This window comes from Ammospiza nelsoni, chromosome 7, assembly GCF_027579445.1.
Source record: "Ammospiza nelsoni isolate bAmmNel1 chromosome 7, bAmmNel1.pri, whole genome shotgun sequence".
NCBI classification, from domain to species: domain Eukaryota; kingdom Metazoa; phylum Chordata; class Aves; order Passeriformes; family Passerellidae; genus Ammospiza; species Ammospiza nelsoni.
Window position 1 is genome coordinate 26,912,510 of NC_080639.1, and position 23,388 is coordinate 26,935,897.

The window sequence follows — 23,388 nt, forward strand, 5'->3', positions numbered from 1 at the left end:
GTGCTGACAACAGTAAAACCAAATACTCTCCTTGGCAGCAAATCTTAACAGATATAACCTGGAAGATTTCCAGGAAAGTGATATTAGTAGCACCAAAGTACAGCTCTGATGGAATCATTCTTCTGATCCTAGAATGCTTTTGAACCTGCTGTTCATTGCATTTCTCATTTGTTCCATTAACAAGAGAGCAACTGAAAAAAAAATCTGCTTGTTTTGTCAAAGGTGAGAACATTCCTTCTAAGTATCAAGGTAAATTAAAATTTGTATCCTAAATCATTTGCCAGAGTTTAGGGTTGTGATGATTTTTTTTTTATCTTTTGGAAGTAAAAGTTATATGACAAAGTACTGAATAAATGGAAAAACTATCTGCAGACTGGAGGGAAAAAAAAAATAATTCCCTTCACCTGAAATACTGCTGACTGGTATTTATGGGCAGTTCCTGGGAGCAGTGGCCTGTGGATCAACTGTGGCCCTTTATTCCAGTCATGCAGTTCACAGAAAGATTATTTTCCATCATATTATTGCCAAGGAATGCTAACATATTTCTTAATGTATGCTGTGACATCTGTTTAAAAACCTTTAGAAAGGGACAGGTTTCCTTCCAGCCCAGATGGTCAACCCAGAGCTCACAATACAACCAGTGCCAGGAAGTGACAGAAATGGTCTCTCCCTCCATCAAAAATGTGAATTAGAAATAAATGTCAACATGGATATAAATATATGGAAATGTGTAACGTGAAAAGTCTTGTGATGTTCTGGAGACAAGTTTCAAAATACATAAAGTGTAAGGGGGAAATACATAGGAATCTTTTTTGGAAGCATATAAGAGAATTCCTACTGAAAGTACCCTGGACCCCTGGGACAGCCAGTTTGGAGCTTCCTCTGTAGCTCCTCAAGCCCTGTCCCTGCCACCCATCATTCTGTAACTCCTTTGTATTTCATGTGCACAACCCCTAAATATATTTACTAAAACCACTCCTACTTTGTTTTTTGTTTGCTCGAAGGGACCTTTGTGAGTCATATGACAGGAATGAAGATTTAACCAAACTCCTAAAGGATAATGTCATCTTTAGATCATGCTCATTATAATTCATAAGCACTTCTCCACTTGACAGCTCTTCAGTTGCAGTTTCAATCTTGTGCTAGTTTTCCTGAGAGCCCTTTTCAATTTTCCACATTGCTAATGGAGCCTGAGGCAAAGCTAAAAATCATTTGGGCTTCTTGAAAGGATCAATAATTTTTGTGTGCCATGCATTTTAGAATACATCGCATCGCTGACACAAGCGCTGTCATTGCACTGATAAATATAACCCATCAAAGAATGTCACAAGTTTCCACAAAACATTTTAAAAATATTCAATAACTACCTGCAATCCCATGTGCAGCAAGCAGCGTTAAGTATATCAGTCAAAAAAAAAGACTTATATCAGAAGACTGATTGCATAAATTCTTTGCCAAACATTGTCATTTTCTCTGTGTCTTGCCTTACACAAGAGACTGTGCAGAGAGAGAAGACCTAAGAGATTCGCTATTTTTAGGTTTATACCACAACAAAAGCTGAATGAACTTTTTTCCAACACCCATCCAAGCAGTCAAGGATATCTGATCAAGTGCTAAGACATGCTATACTCAGCTCAATAAATTATTCCTTCAGCACCATGCTGAGCAAATTATATTTTAGGAGGGCAAAATTTTGTTTGCAGTTCATCCACTTACAAGACAAGCAAAGGACTGCACTGAAAGGAGAAGGAGAGCACCACAAACACAGAGCTGTGTTCTTCTCAATTTAAAGCTTCTAAAGAAGCTGCTTATGGAGCATTCTGGGGCTGACAAACTGAGTGCTGCTCTGCTTGTGTCTATTTAACCCTTGCCAAGAGCATGTTACTTAAGACAGGCTGAAGCCTCAAAGACTAAATGCAAATGCTTATTTCTCAGGGAAAGCAAGGCTGAAGCAGCAGTAATCAGACCATATAGCAAATGTGTTTTTACATAAATGATTCTCTCATAAAGACACTGCAAGTTCAGAGTATAAGGAAGGAAAGAAACATAGCAAACATTATTTACTGCTCAAAGGCCTTTCATAAAAATTTTAATTTGGACCAATTATTGTTTAGGCACATCTAAAAAACAACAAATTATTTTAGAAAATGGGTGCTACATCTCACCCCAAATTAAATCATCAAAAATTTCCATGGATTCAAAAGCTTCTTCTTCCCCCCTCTTTTGGGAAAGAGAATGAAAGAATGAAAGAATGAAAGAATGAAAGAATGAAAGAATGAAAGAATGAAAGAATGAAAGAATGAAAGAATGAAAGAATGAAAGAATGAAAGAATGAAAGAATGAAAGAATGAAAGAATGAAAGAATGAAAGAATGAAAGAATGAAAGAATGAAAGAATGAAAGAACGAAAGAACGAAAGAACGAAAGAACGAAAGAACGAAAGAACGAAAGAACGAAAGAACGAAAGAACGAAAGAACAGGGAGAAACTGTAACCTGTTTTCTGTATCCAAAGTGTCATGGATGTATTGGGTCCAGTTTATTTGGATGCATAAATTAAGCCATCTTATTGTGAATATATGTGTAAAATACCTTTTTTTCTTGGCATCAGGTGGGAAGCCCTGTTCCCCTTTCCCCCCAGCTTTTCCAACCTGCTGTACAAGCAGTGAGAGACCAATCCCCATACTGAGGGAAGTGTTCTGTATGATGGAACAAGCTGTGCTTCAGCTTTTGGATCCAGAATTTTGGAAGGATTCCCCACCTGGGAATGTCTCTGGTTTTTGGTGCTGGGAAGAGACTGAGAGGCTCTGTGTGACAGAGAAGGAAGCTTCCCAGTGGGAGAGGCTGGCACTGAAAATGGGAAACATGGAGGGTGCTGCCCACACCACTCAGTTACAGAAAGGGCACAACTGGAGCTGTACATGAACTGGGCTGGGAGCACAGGTGGAAGGACTGAGCAGGAACTCACTCTCTTCCACACCAAATGATGGACAGAGGTGGTGCTAAAATAGAGGGTTTATGTGTTACCTTGATACCCACTTAGCCTACAATTAATGATGATACTCTTCTTCCCAAGGCAGGTGTTCTAACTAACTCTTCATCAACCTGACTGACAGGTCTCCTTCTCTCGGCTGATTTAAATGAAATTTGTGAGGTAAAACATGAGATTAACCTATGGCTCACACTCGAGTCTTTTTTCCCCAATCTATAAAGGGAAATCACCTCAGTTGACCATGCAGAAGTCCAAGTAAACATCTTCTATCCCGCAGCTTCTTCTCCAGCTACATATTTCTTTTGCCTACCCTGTTCCTTTGCTATAAGGCTAAATTGTTGCTTCAAAGTTTTAGGAGATATGCCTTTAATCGCTCCCACACTTATTCCTCACTTACGATGCTACCACCCTTTCATCAGACCAGCTCTCTTTCATCGTTTCTGAGCTAATTATTCAACATTAGCTGAACTGAACTGCATTCACCATTCATGAGGTATTTTTGAGCCAGAGATGATAATAACATCCAATACTTCTTGGATTTCATTGTGGCTTGTTATGTGCTATGTTCCCATGGTTTAGTAGTGTGCTTAAATTTGGCTTTGAATACCATCATTGGGAGCAATTTGTACAAATAGCACAAATTGCAAGACATGAAAGATAATGTAGAGCAGCAATAGGAATCTTTATAGCATCACCTGATCAAGCCAGCCTGCTAAAATGATGCTGACAAGTCTCCAGTCCCTTTGGTGATACAGGATTGAACCCACTATCTGATAAAAAGGGGTTGAGTCCACTGCAGGCTAAATGGCAAAGATTCCTAGCAGGATGCATTACAGAGACTATAAAAACTGCTAAAGAAAAGAGCAAGTAAAAAGTCCGACACATGTCCCCAATTTTTTGACTCATATATTTCTACGTGCATTGAAATTTCATTTTTATGTTAAAAAAATAGAAACTGGTTTTGGAAAGAAAAACAATTATCATGTCTCTCCTTCCTGCTTCTTTATGTCTCTCCCTCCAAATGGAAGGAATCATTTTCTTTCTAAAATACTCCAGCTCTGAAAGAAATACAAAGATAAGAAATTAAATAGGGGAAGGGAGAAAAATCAGGGAAATAAAAGGGGGTAGAAGAGAACGTCTAACTGTTTTTCTCTTTGAACTAATAATAAAACTAAATGAGAAGCCCCCTTTTTATTAATGTATCAAACTCATTTCTGAGTAACAAAACTTTTCATTCTAACGGTCAAGCCTTTGCATATAGAAACACTTTGAACATTCTTAGCCCATTTCTCCAGTGGGATTCTCTACACTGCATAGATCATTATTTCCCTGCAGTTTTTTCTCTGCATACTTTCCCTCTGTTAATGGCTTCTGGAGTCCATGTCCCTATGAAATGGTAAAAGGGGATTTAAAACTCTTTCTTCTGCGTGTCTCACATTGCCTCTGAGAATTCTCGACACAGAGTTACAAAAATCCAGACTTCCTATTTAAACAAAATTTAACTTTCACTGTAAACTTCATCCTTCTCCTCAGTTTTCTACCATGATAAATAGTGCTTTGAGACCCATCCTTCTCTGGGTATCTTCAGCTACAGTCATGGACTCAAACTAGAACCATGGAGTAATACCTCCCATTCCTAAAGCTCCACACACTTTAACATTTGCAAATTCCCATCCCTCAAGTCTCAAAGAGATATTAAAGTCTAAGTCTGAGTTTTGAGCTGAAAGCAGAAGTTAAATATTGTACAGGGAAAAAATAATCCATCTTCAATATTGATTGTTTTCTCCAATTCAGAAGGCAAACAGTTCAGCTGCTCTGTGAGGACTGCCTGACTTAACAGAGAAAAAGCTTTGGAAATCCTGCCACAATGTTGTTTTCTCCTTCCCAGACATTTAAAAATAAAACAAAAAAGCTGCCATCACTGCCCAAACATCATACATGTATGTCATCTCTGACATGGTCAATCTACCAAGACACATGATATGGGACTGAAAATTAGACCAAGGCCACATTAAAAATGCTAAAAAAGGCATGTTTAAAAGGTGACTGCGATACAAAAAGATTTATGGCAGTACTAATTGACAAGTATGTCCCAGTTCATCCTGCACCAGTGTTTTTCTGGATGACACATATGTACACAAACCACTGGAGAGAGATGTAAACCAAAATCAAAACAGCACAAGTGGGTTTGCCTTATTGGCAGAGAGGAGTCTGCTGCAGCTCCCTATGGACAACACAAGTCAATAAGATTAGTGATGAAAAATAAGACACTGTACAAAGGCAGGAATGCAAGCATGAGAGACACCCGAGGTTAGCTGTGGATCATTGCCCTTAATCCTCGTGTTGGCCAACAAGAATGAGCCCAGCAAGCCATGGGATATTTACAACCAATATCCCTGTGGATACAGCACAGGAAGGGCACAGGGCAACCACGGGGCTGTTTGGGGGCACCTGATTGTTCTTTGATACAGAATGGATCAATGTGCTGCTGTAGGCACATGTGTGCTTATGAATATTCATGGGAATATTCTGCTCACTTCATATTGCATTTACAGTATTCTGCTCTCCATCATGCAAGAGGAAAGTTATGTGGATTTTTGAACATGGTAGTTCAAACTTTTTATCTGTTTATCTTCCTTAACAGGTAACCTTAATTATATTCTAGGCAATTTCCTATTTCTAACTATGTTTCATTATCAGAAAAATTATTATTATATTGGTCTTTATAAGTATGATAAAATATATCTAATATTTTTATCCTGAAACAATTGCACCTTAAAACCTTAAAAGAAAACTAGCATGTTTTATAAAACAGGGTAGCTACATCAGAGAACCAAAAAGCATGTCCTCCTATCTTGTGAAAATTTAAAATGTCAGTGGTTAGTTGTGGTCATTTATTCTCCTCCCACTTCACTCTAAAACAGAACATAAATGGAAATAATGAAAACTATATGCAAAAAAAGCTAGGATCTGGTTCAGATCATTGGAAGATAAACGGAACAATGAAAATACCAATTAAATAAATGGAGTATCTTTAATATGTCAAAACATCCCCTGGTAAGTATTCTGTGGCATAACTGACTCAGCATTTTTGAGAAGAGAACAATAAAATCAAAGCACTACCAATCCACTCTCCCTACTTCTGCAGAGTATGCAAGAAGATCCAGCAAAATGTGGGGTATAAAGCTGTATTTGCTCAAGCCCACACAAGAAATCTTTCTTCTTAATGATGTTGTCCAGCTGGCTAACTAGCTGCAGTAATTTACAACTTATTTCTGCATTAAAAAACCATATAGTTTTTAGAGAGGACAAGTCTGTAGACTTATCTAGACTTGATATACATAGATATTTATGCCCTAAACTGCAAAACCTTTTAAACCATTCTAATCCCATTAATTCAAAATTTAGTATCTGATTTATTTTTCAGATGAGATGCTAAATGCATCCTACAGAAATGCTCAGGCTCTGCTTCCTATAGAGGCAGTAGATAAGATGTAAAGAAACTCTCACATCTCCAAAGAACCACATTATATTACTCTACATATCTCTTCACAGTCTTTTGATCATTTTTGAGCATGAACATTTGAAAAATGCTATTAAACTTATATGTATGTATTTACTTTTGGGTACATATTTGTATATATTCTTATACTTATTCACAATAAAGTATAGATAATTACCTTTGAATGTTTATATACATAAACACACTTATACTTGGGTGCAAACATAACAGCATGAAAAGGAAATGGGAATGAACTTTGAATTCCAGGTTCCACAAAAGTTTGGACCTTATGGCTTGGAAGAAAGGACCTTCCAGAACCTAACAAGCAATAAAGAGAGGAGGTGCTAGACTGGAGCAGATAGAAACAGCAGAGTCTGCTTTGACCTCCCCATTCAGCCTGAACATTTGCAAACCCCACCTGCAGTTTCAGATAAAATTATGTTTTCCTGCTTCTAGCAGGGATTGTGTCTCTTTACTTGGAAGGTGATTTTTTTGAAATCAGGAATATTCCTAGCATTTTTTCAATATTATTATTATCATTATTATACTAAAGGACCCTTGGTTTTCCTTCTCTTTTTACTTTATTTAGACTTTCACCATAAAACGACACTTTGCACATTATTTAGCACTTCTAACAGACAACAGGCAGGATTGCATCTATCAGCATGACACAGAGTAGCAGAAAAATGCATTCAGTCTTGAGGAAGAAGTACCAAGCTGTGGACAGAGGCTGGACTGCAGAAAGCCAGGGGAGTCTACAGTGGTAAGGCTGAAGGACAGGGAGGACAGTGATCCTGAACTTCAAAGTGGTGAGAATTAGAACGATCACGGGAGAAAAAGCAACTCACCCTCTGCTTTATTCGACTTTGAGACACAGATTAGTCATTGAATCAGAGGGCTGAGCAGAATAAGCTAGAGGAAAAGAAAAAGGGAGGAAAAAGAAGAGGTCAAGCACTTGCAGCGTGACTGAAGACAAGCTGAAAGCCAGTGAGAGAACTGACTAAATGCAGAGACGCAAATCAGAGCACGTCGCCTGCATAAAGGTCCTTCTGGATGTACTCCTTCTTATCAGAAACAGCAGCAGGCTCTTGAGCAGAGAGCTTGAAGGTGTAAAGGTAACTAATGATTCCCCTTTCTAGGCAACTTCTTTGGTATTCTTAAAATCAGATGTAATCAGTACAAAGAGTCCACCTCTGACACCACAGAAATATTTCAGCACATGAACTGTACAGTGAAACAGGAGAAGTTTAATCATAGAGATTCCTTTAGCTCATCACAATGTCTTTTTCTCAGTAATGCAGAGCCACAACCTCACTGGCCATCACTAAATGAGAAATGATAGCAAGTCACAAATTAGAGTAATTCTTGGAAAGGATTGGATACAAGTCAAATTCCAAATGACTCATCTTCAAAAAAACTTTAAAGGTCTAATTAACCAGGATATTGAAGCTACTCAGTCTTAGAAAATTATTCTCATCTCAAAAGAGAGTGCAAAAAAGGCAATAATAAAGCACAAAAAATGAAATTAATGGATTTAATCAGGAAAATCCTTCAATACAACACTTCATTTTTTGTTTTATTTTAATAATTGTAAAAAAATTGATTTCTAGAAAAGCAGCAACATCTAAGATACTGTCCTGCTCTATATGAAGAGCTAACAGCATGCACACCTACAGTTTTTCTGTTAAAATGTCATATACAGGTACCTGCACACACAGAAGTCAGCAGAAGGATCTGGAGGTATTATTCAGGATCAAATTTCAAGTGAACTAAACAGTCAGCAGAATTTAGGAACAGCATCTTTTGAGGATTTGATATCTCATTGTCAGGGCTGAGCATTCATTATTTGATTTCAAGATGGAGGAACTAACATTTAGATGATACAATGAAATAAATTAAAAAAGGTAAATTCCTTTAAAAGAGGGGAAGAGAAAGAACTTATATCTATCAGCTCTCCATACTTTTGAATACTCAATGTCAATTAAGATTTATAAATACTTTTCTTACATTTGAACCATTCTGGCTTCTGATCCTGTTTACTGGAACAGTGGACTTCAGTGAGCACACAGAGTACTCAGTTCAGTTTACCATTGCTTAACTGTGTTATTGCTTTTCTAAATGTTAAGCTAAGAATGAAATCCTCTGGACTGAACTGAAACATGTTTATATTGTAAAACACAACCTCAGTAGTCCTAATGAGATTCTGTAGCCATTTACTTTTCAAACTACAAAGGTAGGTATTTAAATGTTAAAAAACAAAGCATCAGACATAGAAAACGTGACCTGAAAAATGAAGATAATTTCCCCAAAGATTCTTGGAAATAGCTCTTGAAGTGCTTTTTCCACTTGTTATTGCATCAAAACTGACCAACAACCTTAGAAAATCACTCAGCCATTTCTACAAGACATCCATCTGAGACAAATCCCGTACTGACCTCAAAAATGCCAGTGCTTGTCTGCTTACAGGGATGTCTTTTCTATTACCTTGCTGATTTGACACTCTTGATTCTGCCAGAATTTCAATATTTGAGGGACTTAGCTTTTAATCTACCTGACGTGATACCACAATGCCCAAGCAGCCAGATATTGCCAGATCTGGGGTCTATGACAAGACAGTGTAATTGAAATTGCTTTACCCAGAAAAAAGAAATACAGGACAAAGCATGGGAAAAGAATTCATTGCTGAGTCTCTTGCTATCAGCAGGGAGAATATTGAAAACAGTACTTGTACAGATGGGAAGTTCCAAACTCATGAAGGAGGTGGTCCTATTTCTCCAATTTCTTTCCTATTTACACCTCAATATGTTCCTTCAGAAACTACCACTTTTCCAAGGCTCTGGCAGAGGAAAAGTAGACATGACTTATTATTCTGAATTCTCATTGAATCTCTTTTTAATTAAACTTTTCCTTCCCCCAGGGAAGCTAAAATATATTTAAAAAAAAATCAGATTTCTGACTTAATATAGGCAGATTCACTCTAAGCCTGGTTTATTTGCATAACTCAGGACTGTTTCACTTTGTTCTGATCTTCTTGGTCTCTCCAGTGGATGAAGTGAGGCAATGTGTTATGTGCTATTTATTCATAGCACACAAGGTACAAGCACAAGATTTATTTGTTCATACATGTAAGAATATTAAAGGAAGAAGTTTTTTATAATTCTGACAAAACTGGAATGGGGTAATCACATGGCTGCAATTGGCTTTAAACATTCTGCTGCTAGCCTCAGATCTTTTTTGGTACTGTGCTTCATACAAGAATGGCCTTGATGAAATATATGGACTTATTGATTAAGGTAATGCTTTGGAGCATCATGGTTTACTTCTGCCTTCTTTCATATGTTTATGAAAGAACCTCAAATGTAGGTTACAGACATGGAAAGGAGAATGGTTTTTGCATCATCATTATTTCCTAAATATTGAAAATACAAATATATGGATGATGGATATCTAAGAACTACTAAACTCTTACCTTCAATATCAGCTTAGTGAGCTTTTTGTTTCTTAGTTAAGGACCATTCCAAAAAACTTCTCATTCCTTGAGAGTTGAAGGTTTAGTTTACTAGTCCCATATGACAAAGGCTTGATATTCTCATCACACTAGCTATTAAAGACTGCTACCAGTCAGTAACATACAAATTTGCCAAAAAAACAGAAAATACATTTGCATTCATACAGAGCCCTCAAAGCAGAGATTTTGCTGTTATCACTGGCATAAAGAGATCCCCCCACTAGGATAAAGACCTTGTGCTTCACACTTACTAACACAGAAAACCCATTCCTGTCCTGATGGAGTCTAAATCAATTACCCTTCTCTGTGCATCTCGTGGAAGAGAAGAACAGGCATTTCCAGCTGTGAACTGTTTTTCTCCCTGCCTGAATACTGAAATAAGTGCCTGTCTTTGAATTTACAAAGCTTAGCTAGAACACGACTTTACAGATTTGCTCTGAATTCCCTCTAAGCTAAGATTATCATTTCCCTTAATGTAAGAAATAATAAGGATAGACAGAAGACCTGCATAAGGGCTATCTTAGAACAATACTTTATATTTAACTGATACTATTCTTCAATTTAATATGAATGCATCATTTTCATCACACAATTTTAGTTTAGTACCCAGGTAAGCAACTTGGTGCAAACTTGCATGCTCTTGTAAGGAGATGGAAGTCAGTTCTACCTGCATGCCACATAGAAATGACTGGAAGGACACACTGCTCAAAAAAGAGGTTTTGTTTTCCTTGTTGTCAGCCAAATGAACCCACAGCTCTCCCACTGAAGACTTTATAATTTCAGATTTGTACCCTGACCCTGTAAAAGTTGCTGTGTACTGACCCCACTATAGAGGGCCAGCACAATCATGATGGTTCAGAGACCCCATGGATGCAGTTGGTAATTTTAAAAGAAGCATTATTGCTTATATTAACTTACTGCTTAGCATAAGAACCTCTTTCTCCAACTCCTGTTGGCAGGTGAAACTCTGCATACACACGAACATTTAGCTCTAATGAAATAGAAGAGGTAAAATCAAGCTCAAATCAATTAAGCGCATCACTTAATGATGCCTGGGAAAGCTTTCAAAAAGTCAAGCATCAAGCCCAGGCCTTTCAAATTTGAAGAAGGTGCCTCTTCCCTAACACCCACACTTTCATCCTAACAGTTAGGAGGTTTATGTTAATTTTCACATGCTACATTTTTCAGTGCAGCAGAAAAACAGATAATTTCACTTGTAATTGTGGTGTACCCTGGTAAAGTCTGTCAGGTGTTAGAATACTGACCTCAATGCCTCTGCTAATTAGATGAAATTGAAAAAAAGCCCAGGCTCTATAAATCAGATTCTGCTAAGGTTAGGATGGGTGCAAGATGGAGAGGGTAGGAGGAAAATCTGTTCTCTTATAGCTCTGACTCATTGTCTGCTTGCTATCAGAGAAAGGTTTTCAAATCAGAACTTCCTTATTTAATTCACAGAAGCCATTAATGCCTGGACCCAATGGCAAAACTGGGGATGTTTGGATCAAGGCTGTCAAGGCAAGTGAAATAACACGTATTTGTGGTGAAATGGGATGAGTCATGGCAGTTGGCACCACCTCCTTACAAGTTTAAGTAGAAAAATGACTTGTGTTTAGCGAGAAGGTCTTTATCTCTTCTGCTGAGGTCTCAAGAAAAGAAGCAACTTCCTTTATACAGGTTGGCCTCATATAACAAAGCCAGCCAGAGCTCCTAAGCAAAAGCAGAGATGAAAAGTACATCTCCACTGCTTGTCTGAAAAACAGTCTGGGCTTCTGCAAACACTTGGTTATGAATGTGGGCGTGTAAAGGAGTTTGTAATTCCAACTCCTAAGGGAGCAGTAAAGAGACTGCTTTGACTCATGTGCAGTCTCTCTGGAGGAGGCCCCAGGAAAATAGGACCAGCTACCAAGTGTAGGTTTCAAAAGGAAAATAGTTTATAATTTGCAAAAAAAAAAAATCTTATTTTATAGCTAAAACGTTTAATGTTAGTAATTTAGCAAGCACATGTACCTAATGTTACTAACAAAAAGCTAGCTATACGTTTTCTAGGAACAAACTCATCTGTGGACCCAGGAGCATTAGCACCATGAGCTCATTTGCCTGGAAGAAATACCCTTGGAGTGTCAGCTTTTCTGAACACCTAAAATGCTTTCTGTAATGCTTGTAAAATGCTGTTATCACAGCATAATCCTATGTATTAAAGTGGAGTGTATTCAACTCCACAGAACAGGAGGGTTCTGAAAACACAACAATTGCTGATAAAAAATGCAAAGAAGTGTGCAAAAGGATGTGCAACTTTAACTAACTGTATTTTCAGTGAGTTGAATACAGAATATGACAATAGAAGAGGTCAACTCACTCTCGAATGAGGAGCTCAAAGGAACCATTGGGAAAAAGGATAGTTCTTCCCACTGCTGACAGATACAAACACAACTTGTATTGCATACATTGCCAGACAACTTCTAAAAAAAATAAACTTTGCAGGAGAATAAAAGGGATCTGCATGCTGGATGAACAGGCTTCTGAGGAAAAGATGATCTGAAATTCAAGTACAAGTCATTGCCTTAATTTTCTTGAAATTTAGACCAGGTCCTAGATGAACTGAGTCTTCACAAGAATTCAATGAATAACTGTCTAAGAATAATGAGAATTAATATTACATATAAGATGAGCTCTGTACTTAAGAAGCAGAGCTGGGAAAAGGGAATTTGATAATCCATAAATATTTGAATGCTGCAAGCTACATCTGACTGAAATTCATCAAATTTTCATTTTCTTTTCCAAACAAACAGTCTCTGTGAAAAATGCCATAGCTGTTTAATCTTCGTCAGGGTTGCTGAAGGAGGTTCTTCCTCTAAAATTAAAATGCAAACTATTTTTCTACAAAATTAAAAAATAGTAAAACAACACAAACCAACCCCTCTGAACTTTTGGGGGCAGCTAGGAAGCAATGCAGTGGCACTGCTCTTTCTGTGTAAGGTTTCTCCCTGCTTTCTGATGCTCTGTTTAGTGTTGACATAGGAGGTGCACCAAGGGTTGGGCAGCCTAGGAGTCCTCCTAGAATCCAACACACTCAAGTTCATATTCTGTTTTTCCAGAGTCTTCCTATATAGCTTTACACAGATCACCTGAGCTCCTCTGGAGCACCAGTCCCTGTAGGGGCACTGATCTCTCCTTCCCACCCAGGAGGAGATGGGCAGATGGGCACCAGGATTATGTGAACACACAACATCCTGCATGTTCCACAGCATGTGCTCTGCCCAAGAGCGGCTCACTGCAGGCATTTTCACAGGCATGTGGAGACCGTGAGACTTGAGAGTCACTAAAAAGCCTCCATCATTTTCATTTGAGGTCAGTTGTACAGGATTACTGAGATTTAGGATTATTTATAGCATTATGTAGGTGCACTTATGTAAGTTCTCCCAAAGCCAGGTCTGGAGGACCATATCCTGAGAACAGAAGCTCCTTCTCCATTGTGTTTGCCATTTCTATTTGGTTTAGCTTGCCCTCTGCACTGTGGAAAATGAGCATTCCTTAGCTCTTTATCCTGGGGGGCAGGCGTTTATCAAAATCTATTAAATATTTAGACCTTTATATATCAAGTAATGCTGCTAACTTGTTTGACTTAAATTATACCCCACTGGCAAATCAAATTAGAGAAGATTTGAGAAAATCTACCTTTTAAAACAAAAGCTGATTTTCTCCATGTTCAGCCATTTGTGGGATTAACTTTTTAATGGGTTTTTATGTGCACAGTGTTTTTGTTTTCATGGATACTAGAAAAGGATGAATTATTCATCAAGGAAAAAAACATCTACAACACGCATTTTCATAGCTTATTTGGTCCCTTTTGTCCTACTCATAAATCAATCCTGATTACTACAAATGAACGTGTTCCCACTAAGGGTTCACTGATGACTCACTTGGACCATTAATTTAGACCTCTTCACTGAGTGCATCAGGATGTTGCCACTGGTAATAGGAAACTGGAAGAACATTCTTTGTGACCTCCTCTCTTTGCCTGCACACCCCAGACTCCTTCTCCTGCTCCATTCCTTGTGTATAATTTTATAGACACAACACATATTCTCCAGTTAGAACATGTCATTGCCCTTCTTGTTCCAGTGACAAATTTGCATGAAGGGAAAGAAGAAAATTATATATTAATGCCCAGCAGGTTGCTTTTATGACCTAGGAGGAGCATAGAGAGCAATGGATCAGTATCTACATCCTCAATGGGGGCAAGTGATGCCCAAACATAAAGACAACACTGACTTGTTATGGGAATGACTACAGTGTGTCACTGGTGGCATAGATCACAAGGCATTTGTCTCTGTTCCTGAAGTGCTGACAAGCTGTCATCAGTGAAGAACCATTGTCATCGAGGAACAATGCTTCACCATTTAGAGCAGTAAATGGAACAAGCCAATTCTTATCCAGGCAGTGCAGCATTTATCAACTCCTTATTGCTCAGCTGGGAACAAAGAGAGGATTCTACCCATTTGAAAATTATTATTATTATTTACTACTTTATTGGCAACACAGTGCACTGAATAGTTTTAGAAGAAAAATTTATGCCCCAGAATTCCTAAGGGTCAACACTCAATCTTTCTCAATACACACAATAAAAGAGAGAAGAAAAACACATTTGTTTCCTTTCCAGTCCAATTGCTGCAGTGCCACAGTCGTTAGCATTGAACACCATTCTGTTTCATGTGCTGGGGCTCTGTGCTGAACCCTAATTACCAATGTCAAAAGAGAAACATTCCTCAGAATGATACCAGTTATTCTTTGCAGCTCCCACTGCTATGGTTGCTGCTGAATATCTTTTGAGTATTTTCAAGTACCAAGCTGAACAGAATGCCATGTGTCCCACTGCAACTCAATGCTCTTTATGCCATAAAGATATCACAGATCCCAGGCAATTAACAGTTTGGAAAAGAGTACATTAACACCAGCTACTAAAAGCCTTTTATAGTCTTGAATGGTATTCACTGAGCAATTACAAAGTTAGCTTTTTCTTGTTACTGCTCTTAGGAATCCACCTAACAGTGATGTTCATTAAAAATACCCCTTAACCTCAGTGTTGCATTGTCCAGCATGGGAACAGCATGCCCAGCATGGGAAACATTTACAAGTTTATCACTGGTGAAACGTGTTTGATGCTGACTAAGACAGCAGGGACTCACAGAGACTTCCCAGCAAACCTCCAGCACCTACATCCTACTCATTGATAAACCAGTCTCTACCAGGAATCTGGGCTACCCTGTTCCAATACAAGCACATCAGCACAATCCTGGAGCTGAAACATCCTCCAGACCATGAGTCACAGCAGTGCTGGATGCTACTTTAAATTTAGTTACTTGGATGATCTCCATTTATAACACAACAAATCATTGAGCTGCTGTTACCCAAAGCCTGTTTCAACCAGGCTCAAACTGAGGGTTCACTGGAAGCTTCCTCCTACCTGCTGCACACCAGCACACAGGGCTCTGATTCCAAGCCTGACTCCTCTCTGATCTGGCATGTGCAAAATGAGGACAAAGGGTGGGCTGCCACTGATAGAGAAGAGACTAAGGGCCTAGTTCTGTTTTTGTGATGTAAGCAATTTCTTGACATTTCTTTCTAACACTAAAACCTTCTTCTCAACCTCAAAAACGTCTCCAACTCCATATACAGTGTTTGAAAAAGAGTAGACAAGCATCTCTCTGCCAAAGTTATTTCCACAGACAACTACCATAGAAGAAAGATTTTTTTTTTTTTTATCATAGATGTCCATGAATTCATCACATCCTGTTGTTACGGCTGCAGCACACTCCTGGTAATTGGATTATTCAAGGACTACACAGGTTGAGATCCCTGGTATTGCATTAGAGAATGCAAAGTTAGAGAGGTCTTTATTATGGTAGAGAAACACTGGTAAAATAAAACCTGCCATTGACACTTTGTGCTCTGTACCTTATTTTCAGTTTAAGTACTACAACTGTACATTCGAAAATACCAAAATATCAACTCTGCAGGCCTCTACTTGACAGGTTACAAAATACAACATAAGACAAGGGACCAAGACTCTAATGCCCCTTCAGTATTGTAGATAGGCAGACTCATACAGACTTCCCCTGCTTTATTCTGAACTTGTACTGATAATCTCTGGGCACAAAGTTCTGCAGAAGATGAATCAAGTTATCCAAGTTCCAGCATATGTTTGTAAGAATGTAGAGTAAGAGCTAGCATTATGCAAAGGAAAAACACTGCTAGAAGAATGGGATTCCTCCTCTAGAAAACAGACCAAGCAAGATCCTTCATGACATTTACAAATGGCTTTATGCCCTCTCTTTTACTAAGCTACCTTCCTTTATTTTTAGAGAAAATACCAGCTAAAGTATTAAATATTTTCTGCATATATCAAAATACATCTGTGTAGAAGGGCAGTTAGATCACTACACTATGAAATACCATTTTTTTAACTGCTTAACAGAGCAGATAATTAAAAATAAGAAAACCTGTGCTTTGCCATCTTTTTTTCCCCTCTAAGTTCTATATTTAATTATTTTCATCATTCAAAACATCAGTGGCACTCATCTAGTGGACAAATGGCATCACTAGCCCACGAGAACCTGCACAGGGCAGTTTAAAAAGAAAAAAACAAACTCAGTGACAGCATTAATGCAAGGAAATTAATAATCAATTATATCAGCTCAGCACTGCGTACCAAGAAAAATTAAAAATATTGTTTCTCTCGAACTCTACAGACATGACAAAATGTCTGCCTATGCTTCCTGCCTTACCAAGTGATACTTTCAAAGCCTTCAAGAATTGCCTGTGATTTTAAACCTTTATTATATCACTATTATATTATTCTCTTCACCTTTCTCTTAGTTTGAGTAGAGGGAGCTTAGTTAAAAGCAAAAAGAAAAAAACCAAAAGAGTTAATGTCTCTTAAAGGCTATACTGAAAGCAGAAGGAAAATGTTCATACAGATCTACCCGTTCTTTTCTCTTTTGCACAGACACAGAAGAGATGATTCCAGCAAGAACCACATCCTACAGAGACAATACTTGTATCAGTAAAGCCACAGCAGACTGAAATAGTAGATGCTACAGAACCAGAATATCATTCCCTTAATTTTGAGAGTGGAAAAACATAACAGAGTTCTTTATTAGTATTATTATTAAAAAATAATAAAAAAAAAGCAGCACAGCAGGTTACCTGGTGCCCTGTACAGACAGCCCTGGAACACTTGGTAGGATTGTGGAGGCTGGCAGGCAAAGGGGAAGGAGGCAGAGAGCCTGGCACGTGTGAGCGGGCACATACACCTTCAGTCCTCTCTTTCTCCCCTTCTTGTGTCTCTTTCAGAGGAGGGGGTAGGTAAAACTGTAATTCAAGTTTGCCAATAGAGCTGAAACCTGTCACATCTACAGAGAATCCATTTTGGGGGATAAAAATAAATAAATGTTACCTCACACTCCCACTGCCTTCAGATTCCTATTCATTTCAGTATTCAGATATCCAAACTCCACTTGCTTCAAATAGCAGCAGAGAAAGGAGGAGGGGAAGAGGAAATGAGGAATAGTTATGGATTTAGAAACTACTACATATAGCAAATATGAATATGAATTAACAGAGAATGGGACACAACCATGCCAGATGGGATCAACTCAATTGACCCCTAAGGCTCTATTTTAGCTACTTAGATTTTCACATTGATTGTACATTCATCTCTTGTTTATATATACAACTTCAGTTTCGCATTGGTAAAACAACGATTACTGCACTTAAAAAACACTTGACTAGCCCTACATGGACTGGAGTGCTGGCAGAAGCCTGTACATGCCATGTGCAGGGAGAGCTTCACAAGTAGGTTGTTCTTCCCACCATATTCTACACTTGAAGTCTATACTTTGTACAAATGTACCAAGCACATTTGAAAACAAATTGTTCTTGCTGTTAATTTATAAGGAAAAACCTGCTGCACTTGCATGACATTAGGAGGGGGAAACAAAAAAAAGAAAAAGAAAATGCCCAAGCAGATAATGTATTGGGTGCTGAGATAATAACCCTGGATGGATTCCTGTAGCTGGTAAAGCCATCTGCCTGGTGGATGCAGAATCCAAAGACCTTTGTAGTCCATGCAATGACCATCTTGAGACTGATTCACAGCCAAGGAGGGCTGATTGAGTCAAAGGGATTGAAAGCTAGATACTGACAGGTATGCAAAGGATGCACCCACCAGCTATGGGTCAATCCCAGCTTTTCTCTCAGGAAATCTCATTGCTTTGGACTATTTCTTCATTGATATATCTGAAGGCATGAAAAAGCTAACATTTGTGTTCTCCCCCTCCCCCGTATGAAACTAAGAGGAGGAAGGCATGTCTGAATATTATTCTCTTGTTAAGAATATTTAGGTAGTGGAGGCAGAGGAAAAGCCTGAGATTTGTCTGATGCTCTTTACTCAGCCTGCAAGCACCTGAGGCACAAACCAGCGATCAATACTCCACCTTATCTCAGCACAGCTTTTCAAACTTAGCATTTCTGACCACACGGATAGAAAGGTCACTGTTTAAGAGACCTATTGCCTTTGCCACAGTTGACTCAACAGGTCTCATTTGTGCTGTCACACAAATCCCAAACACACCCTCCTGATCTTGATGGCCTCAAATATCCAGAGTCAGATTTGCTCCTGTAAGTTTTCACTTACACTTGGCTGACTCCTGTGCAATTATTAGCAGAGAAAGGAAGGCTAAAATCAGAGTGAACGCTGGTTGCCTAAAATAAATAAATAAACATATAATATATGTAACTTGCATGTAAAAAAAATTTACATTTACTTCAGTATTTTTTTCAAAATAAAAAAACCAGACACATTGCCTATTTTTAACTGAACAGAATTATTAAAGCCAGATGTGTCCTGTAAGCCCACAAGGAAACATACTGTAGAGTAATGGACTGTACATTGACCATGCATTTCTGCAAGAATAGAAAATCTCATTCTACTACACATTGAATTTGAAGATCTCATTCTACCACACACTGAATTTCTGCAGCTTTGACTGACACTTATGACTGGGTTTAAGTAAAAGTCTTGAAAGTCTCCTGATCAGCTAGAAGTGCTGGTAAAAAGGGATAATAAATGTTAGAGATACTGTAGGTGGCAGAGGCAGCTGTGTTCTGGAACAGAAACATGCAATAATTGAGAATAACTTTCGCAATGGGAGTTAAAAGGTGCTACTTGACCAGGAGGTGTTTTAATCTGCTACATCTTTTCAGGCCATGTGTGAAAAGTCAGTCAAGAAAGATACAAGTAAGGCGGAGGGAAGCACAAGGTGTAAAATAGCAATAGAGGACATTTTTTAAGAGACACAGCACTAAACTGGGTGGAAGATCACTTATGGCTTGGCTCCTGCAATTCTTTTCTGCAGCTGCAGACTAGCCCTGAACTGATATAAAAAAGTGCTTCAGAAAAACATGAGTTCATAGCTCCTTTCATTTTTTTACTACTGCTCCCTCCTTCCAACTTTAAAATGAAAAAGGAAGGGGGAAAAATAAATGGGGCTCAACAAGCCTAGACTCACCAAAGCTACTAATGTTTTCAGATCACAGAATATGCTGCTAAAGGGCAACTAATTTGTTATATAGCAGGCAAGGCTTTGTGTCTCCTTGTCTATCTGATAAATGAAGTTTCAGTTCTCCCAGACATCACATGCAACACATTTTCAGTGTTATGTACATGGCTATTTATTCATTTTCTAGTAATTAGTATCCTGGGGAGAAATCCAATTGCCACTCTATTTACCTAATTTAATAAAATACTGCAAAATGCAAAGTGGGAGGAATTTCTAATGTTTTATTAGCATTTGGCAATTCTGATCTTTCTAATGATGTCTACTGACCCCTAGCCTGTAGCTGTGTCTCAAAGCAGTTTCTTCACCAATTCTTTCTTTAATTAAAAACTATTACCAAAGAGAAAATTAGAATCAAATATCTCAGTGGCAGAGAAGATTTTTACTTACTCAGGACTTTAATTTTACAGCAAATTAAATAAGTGAGAAAATAATAATTTATAAGAGTTTTATAATTTAGAAGTAAGGGAAGAAACCAAATTAGATTAAAGACGTATTAGATATTACAAAGAAAATTAAATGAGCTGCACTCTCCCCCCCAGCCCCAAGCATAGTCCTTTTCAACTATAAATACTGTCCTCAGTTTTGTTCTTGTTCACAAATCTGTCAGAAACAAACCTGCTGAAGTCATTGTGAGCATACACTACTGGCATCTGAATGCAACTCCTTTGGCCAAAGTATTCAATTTGAGGAGGGTGCAGAGCCCATCCTTTCCCATTTGCACTTGGGCTTTCAAGTAGAAGCTTTTGACAGTCACCTGCACCAAGGCTTCTCACATGTGGAATTCTGTTATTTCCTTTGGTTACTGGGTACCTGGAAGCTCAGTAACCCTATAAAGCTATAGCACTTTCATACAGCTACTTGAATATATTTCAGGATACTGCTTCAATATTTTAGCCCACATATAAGCTTTCTTGGCCAAAAACTGAGGAAGAGTGCACAGCCTCCCTGAGCTCCAACATAAGGAGATGATTTATTTAAGCAGGTGATGAATTTTCATACCGGGTGCAATTATTGAGGTCTGTGCGAGCACACATAGATCTTCACATGCGAATCTAACGAGGTTTCTAGGGAACTTGCAGCTATTACAGATTCACAGGCTCCTTCCCTCAGCTCCTGGGAAAGCACTTACAGCTGATTCCATGCTAATTCATTGCTCAATGAATAAGTAAAATCTGTACAGTATAATAAAACCATTGATCATCATGCTTTAAGATTGACTCCTAAATATTTAGGAAGCAGCGCGTATTCAATGGAAATGTTTATTGGCACTGTGAAATTAAACTGTCACCCGTGAAATAGTAAAACTCATTAACGCAGAGTTTCTTTTTAAGTGTTAAGAATTAACTTTATGGCCGCATCCGTAATGGCAAGCCTCAGCCTTAAATCGCCTGCCATTTAGTATTCGCGAGCGATATTAAAACATATTAACCGTGATTTAATTGGCTGGAAATTAAAGAAGATAGAGGAGGAAAATACATATATAGGAAAAGAGAAGAAAGAGGCCGGGCCGGGCTGCTGGGAGAGGGCGGACGGACGGACAGACGGACGGACAGCGCTGCCCGCGGAGCTCGGCCGGGGCAGCGCCGCCGGCGGGGCAACAGCGCCCTCTCGCGGCCGCCGCGCTCCGCCCGCCCGCTCCGCCCGACGGGCCGGGGAGAGGCCGCGCCGAGACCCGCACCGAGCCCGCTCCAGCCCCGCCGGCAGCCCGGGGAGCACCACTGCCTCCTCTGGCCTCCGGGACTCCCGCACCGCCGCCACCCGGCTGCACCGGCTTCGCCCAAGCGCGCCCGTAGAGCCGCCGCCAGCCCGCCGGAGCACCGCAAAGCCCGGCGGCCAGGGATGCTCCTGTCTGCGGGGACTGACCCCGCAGGGCCGGCGGAGATACGTGGCGAACTTACGAGCGGATCTCCCGGGGGGAAAAAAAGAGCGAACGGCGATTTCCCAGCTGGGAAACGCTGGGGCGGCACGGAGGGCGAGCACCACGCCCCGGGACACAGCCGCGCCCGTGGGAAGCGCCCAGGGAACCGACGGTACCGCCGAGCCAGGAGAAGACGCTCAATGCCACCGGCGCTGCTCCGCCAGTCTGCGCCTGCAAAATCGTGGCATCCCCCGGCCCTTGGGGAAAGGACCGACCCTACCCAGCAGGCAGAGGGGCCACTCCGGCCCCGTCCCGGCCGGTGGCCCGCAGCCGAGGCAGGGCGACAGCAGCCACTGCCCGCAAAAAGATACAGCGAGCGGAAGGACAACAAATCGTGCGGGAAGCTCCGAGAGGCTCCTCGCAGGCTCCAGCATCTCCCGCTCACTCCCACATCCACACCGGCAGGACGGTGGAGAGCAGTTCCTCCATCTGGCCCCAACTTTGCATTTCTGAGCTCCGTTAACAAAGCGGAGCCGAGCTAAGTTTCTCAGAGGTCATGGCGCAATAACCCCGTTTTTCCGGGAGTTGCTCCCCATCTCTTCCTCCCGCCCCCGACCCAAGCCCAGTCAACCCCTCGCACTCCCGTTACTCACGATTTGTTGCAGTTAATCCCAGATGCCATAAAGTGAAGAGCAGCAGAGTGCAGCCCCCGAGGGCTCGGGAATCCATCTTCAGCCCCGGAGGGGGAAGCCAGCCGCCCGCCTCTCTCCCCTGGTCCCGGTCTCCCAGCGCCTCTCAGCCTCTGTGCGCTCGCTCTGCCTCCGCTCATTTACTCCATACAGCATCCAAGCACTCCGGGTGAAGGGAAGCCGGGGCCGGCCGGGGGACTCTTGGCAGCCCTTGAGGAGCCGCTCCGGACGCCGGCGGCAGTGCCCGAGCCGAGCCCGCTGCCCCGACTGCCGCCGCGGCGATTCACCTTGCGAGCAGCGGCTGGGTGGGAAGCACCAGCCGCTCGCTGGGCACCTCCTTATAGGCGAGAGCCGCGCTGCACTCCACCTCCTCCCAGCCCCCTGGAAGTTGCTCCTCCTCGCCTTCCAGGGAGGATCCTTACCGCAATCTTCACGCGTTGTTGATAAGCATCAGAGTCACGGAGTAAATCAGATGCCTAGAGAGAAAAAAAAAAAAAAAATTAAAGTCTTCCTTTTTTTTTTCCCCCTTTAGTTAGTAGCACTGTAGCTGGAACATTTTAAAGATCCACGGCTTAGATGTTTGTTTGCTTATGAATACATATGTTATATACACATACATAAAATATACATGATCTCCTGGCATGTGCAGAGCCGACAGAGCCCGACGAGCCCCAGCCCCGCTGCCGAGGCTCAGCCTCACGTCCAGGGAGGGAGGATGAGCCTCGGGCGGGACTGATGCTCTACCCGCTCTTCTGTCAAGCCTGGTCCAGAGCTTCCCTGCCTGGCCCTCCCAGAAAGCCATCAGAGGTGGCCCCAGGGCGTCCAGAAGAGACACGGGGAGCTCTCGTTAGCGCCCCCGGCCTGAAGAGGAACGGGGATCCCGGGACAGCGACCCCGCACCAATGGTCTGTGCTCCCCTCCCGGCTGGCGAGGGTGATGCCTGCAAAAATCAGATTTCCTGACTGATTGACGGATTGATTACCCGACTGCTCAGCAGCTGAACGGGCCGCGATTATCTTCCCGAGGGGTGCACGGGAAACTAGAGCAGAACGTGTATCCTGCCCTCCATTGGCGGGGTGCGCTCGGCGCTCAGAGCGCTCGGAGCCGGGCCCGCTCCGCCCGCAGCCGCTCAGGGGAAGGCACACCTGAGCCAGGGACTCGCCTTATTCACTGCCGAGCTCAACCTTGCTGCTTTGCTGCGGCGTCACCCCACATCAATAGA

At 40.8% G+C, this 23,388-nt stretch overlaps 1 protein-coding gene across 1 annotated transcript in view; it reads right to left on the reverse strand.

Moving 5' to 3' along the window:
* CNTNAP5 (contactin associated protein family member 5) overlaps positions 1-22,341 on the reverse strand; it is a 270,547-nt gene extending 248,206 nt beyond the window's left edge. Inside the window, exon 1 of the mRNA XM_059476246.1 lies at positions 22,131-22,341. Coding sequence (XP_059332229.1) covers positions 22,131-22,206 — 76 coding nt within the window. The 5' untranslated portion in view covers positions 22,207-22,341. The remainder of the gene's footprint in view (positions 1-22,130) is intronic.
* Positions 22,342-23,388: the final 1,047 nt, after the last annotated feature.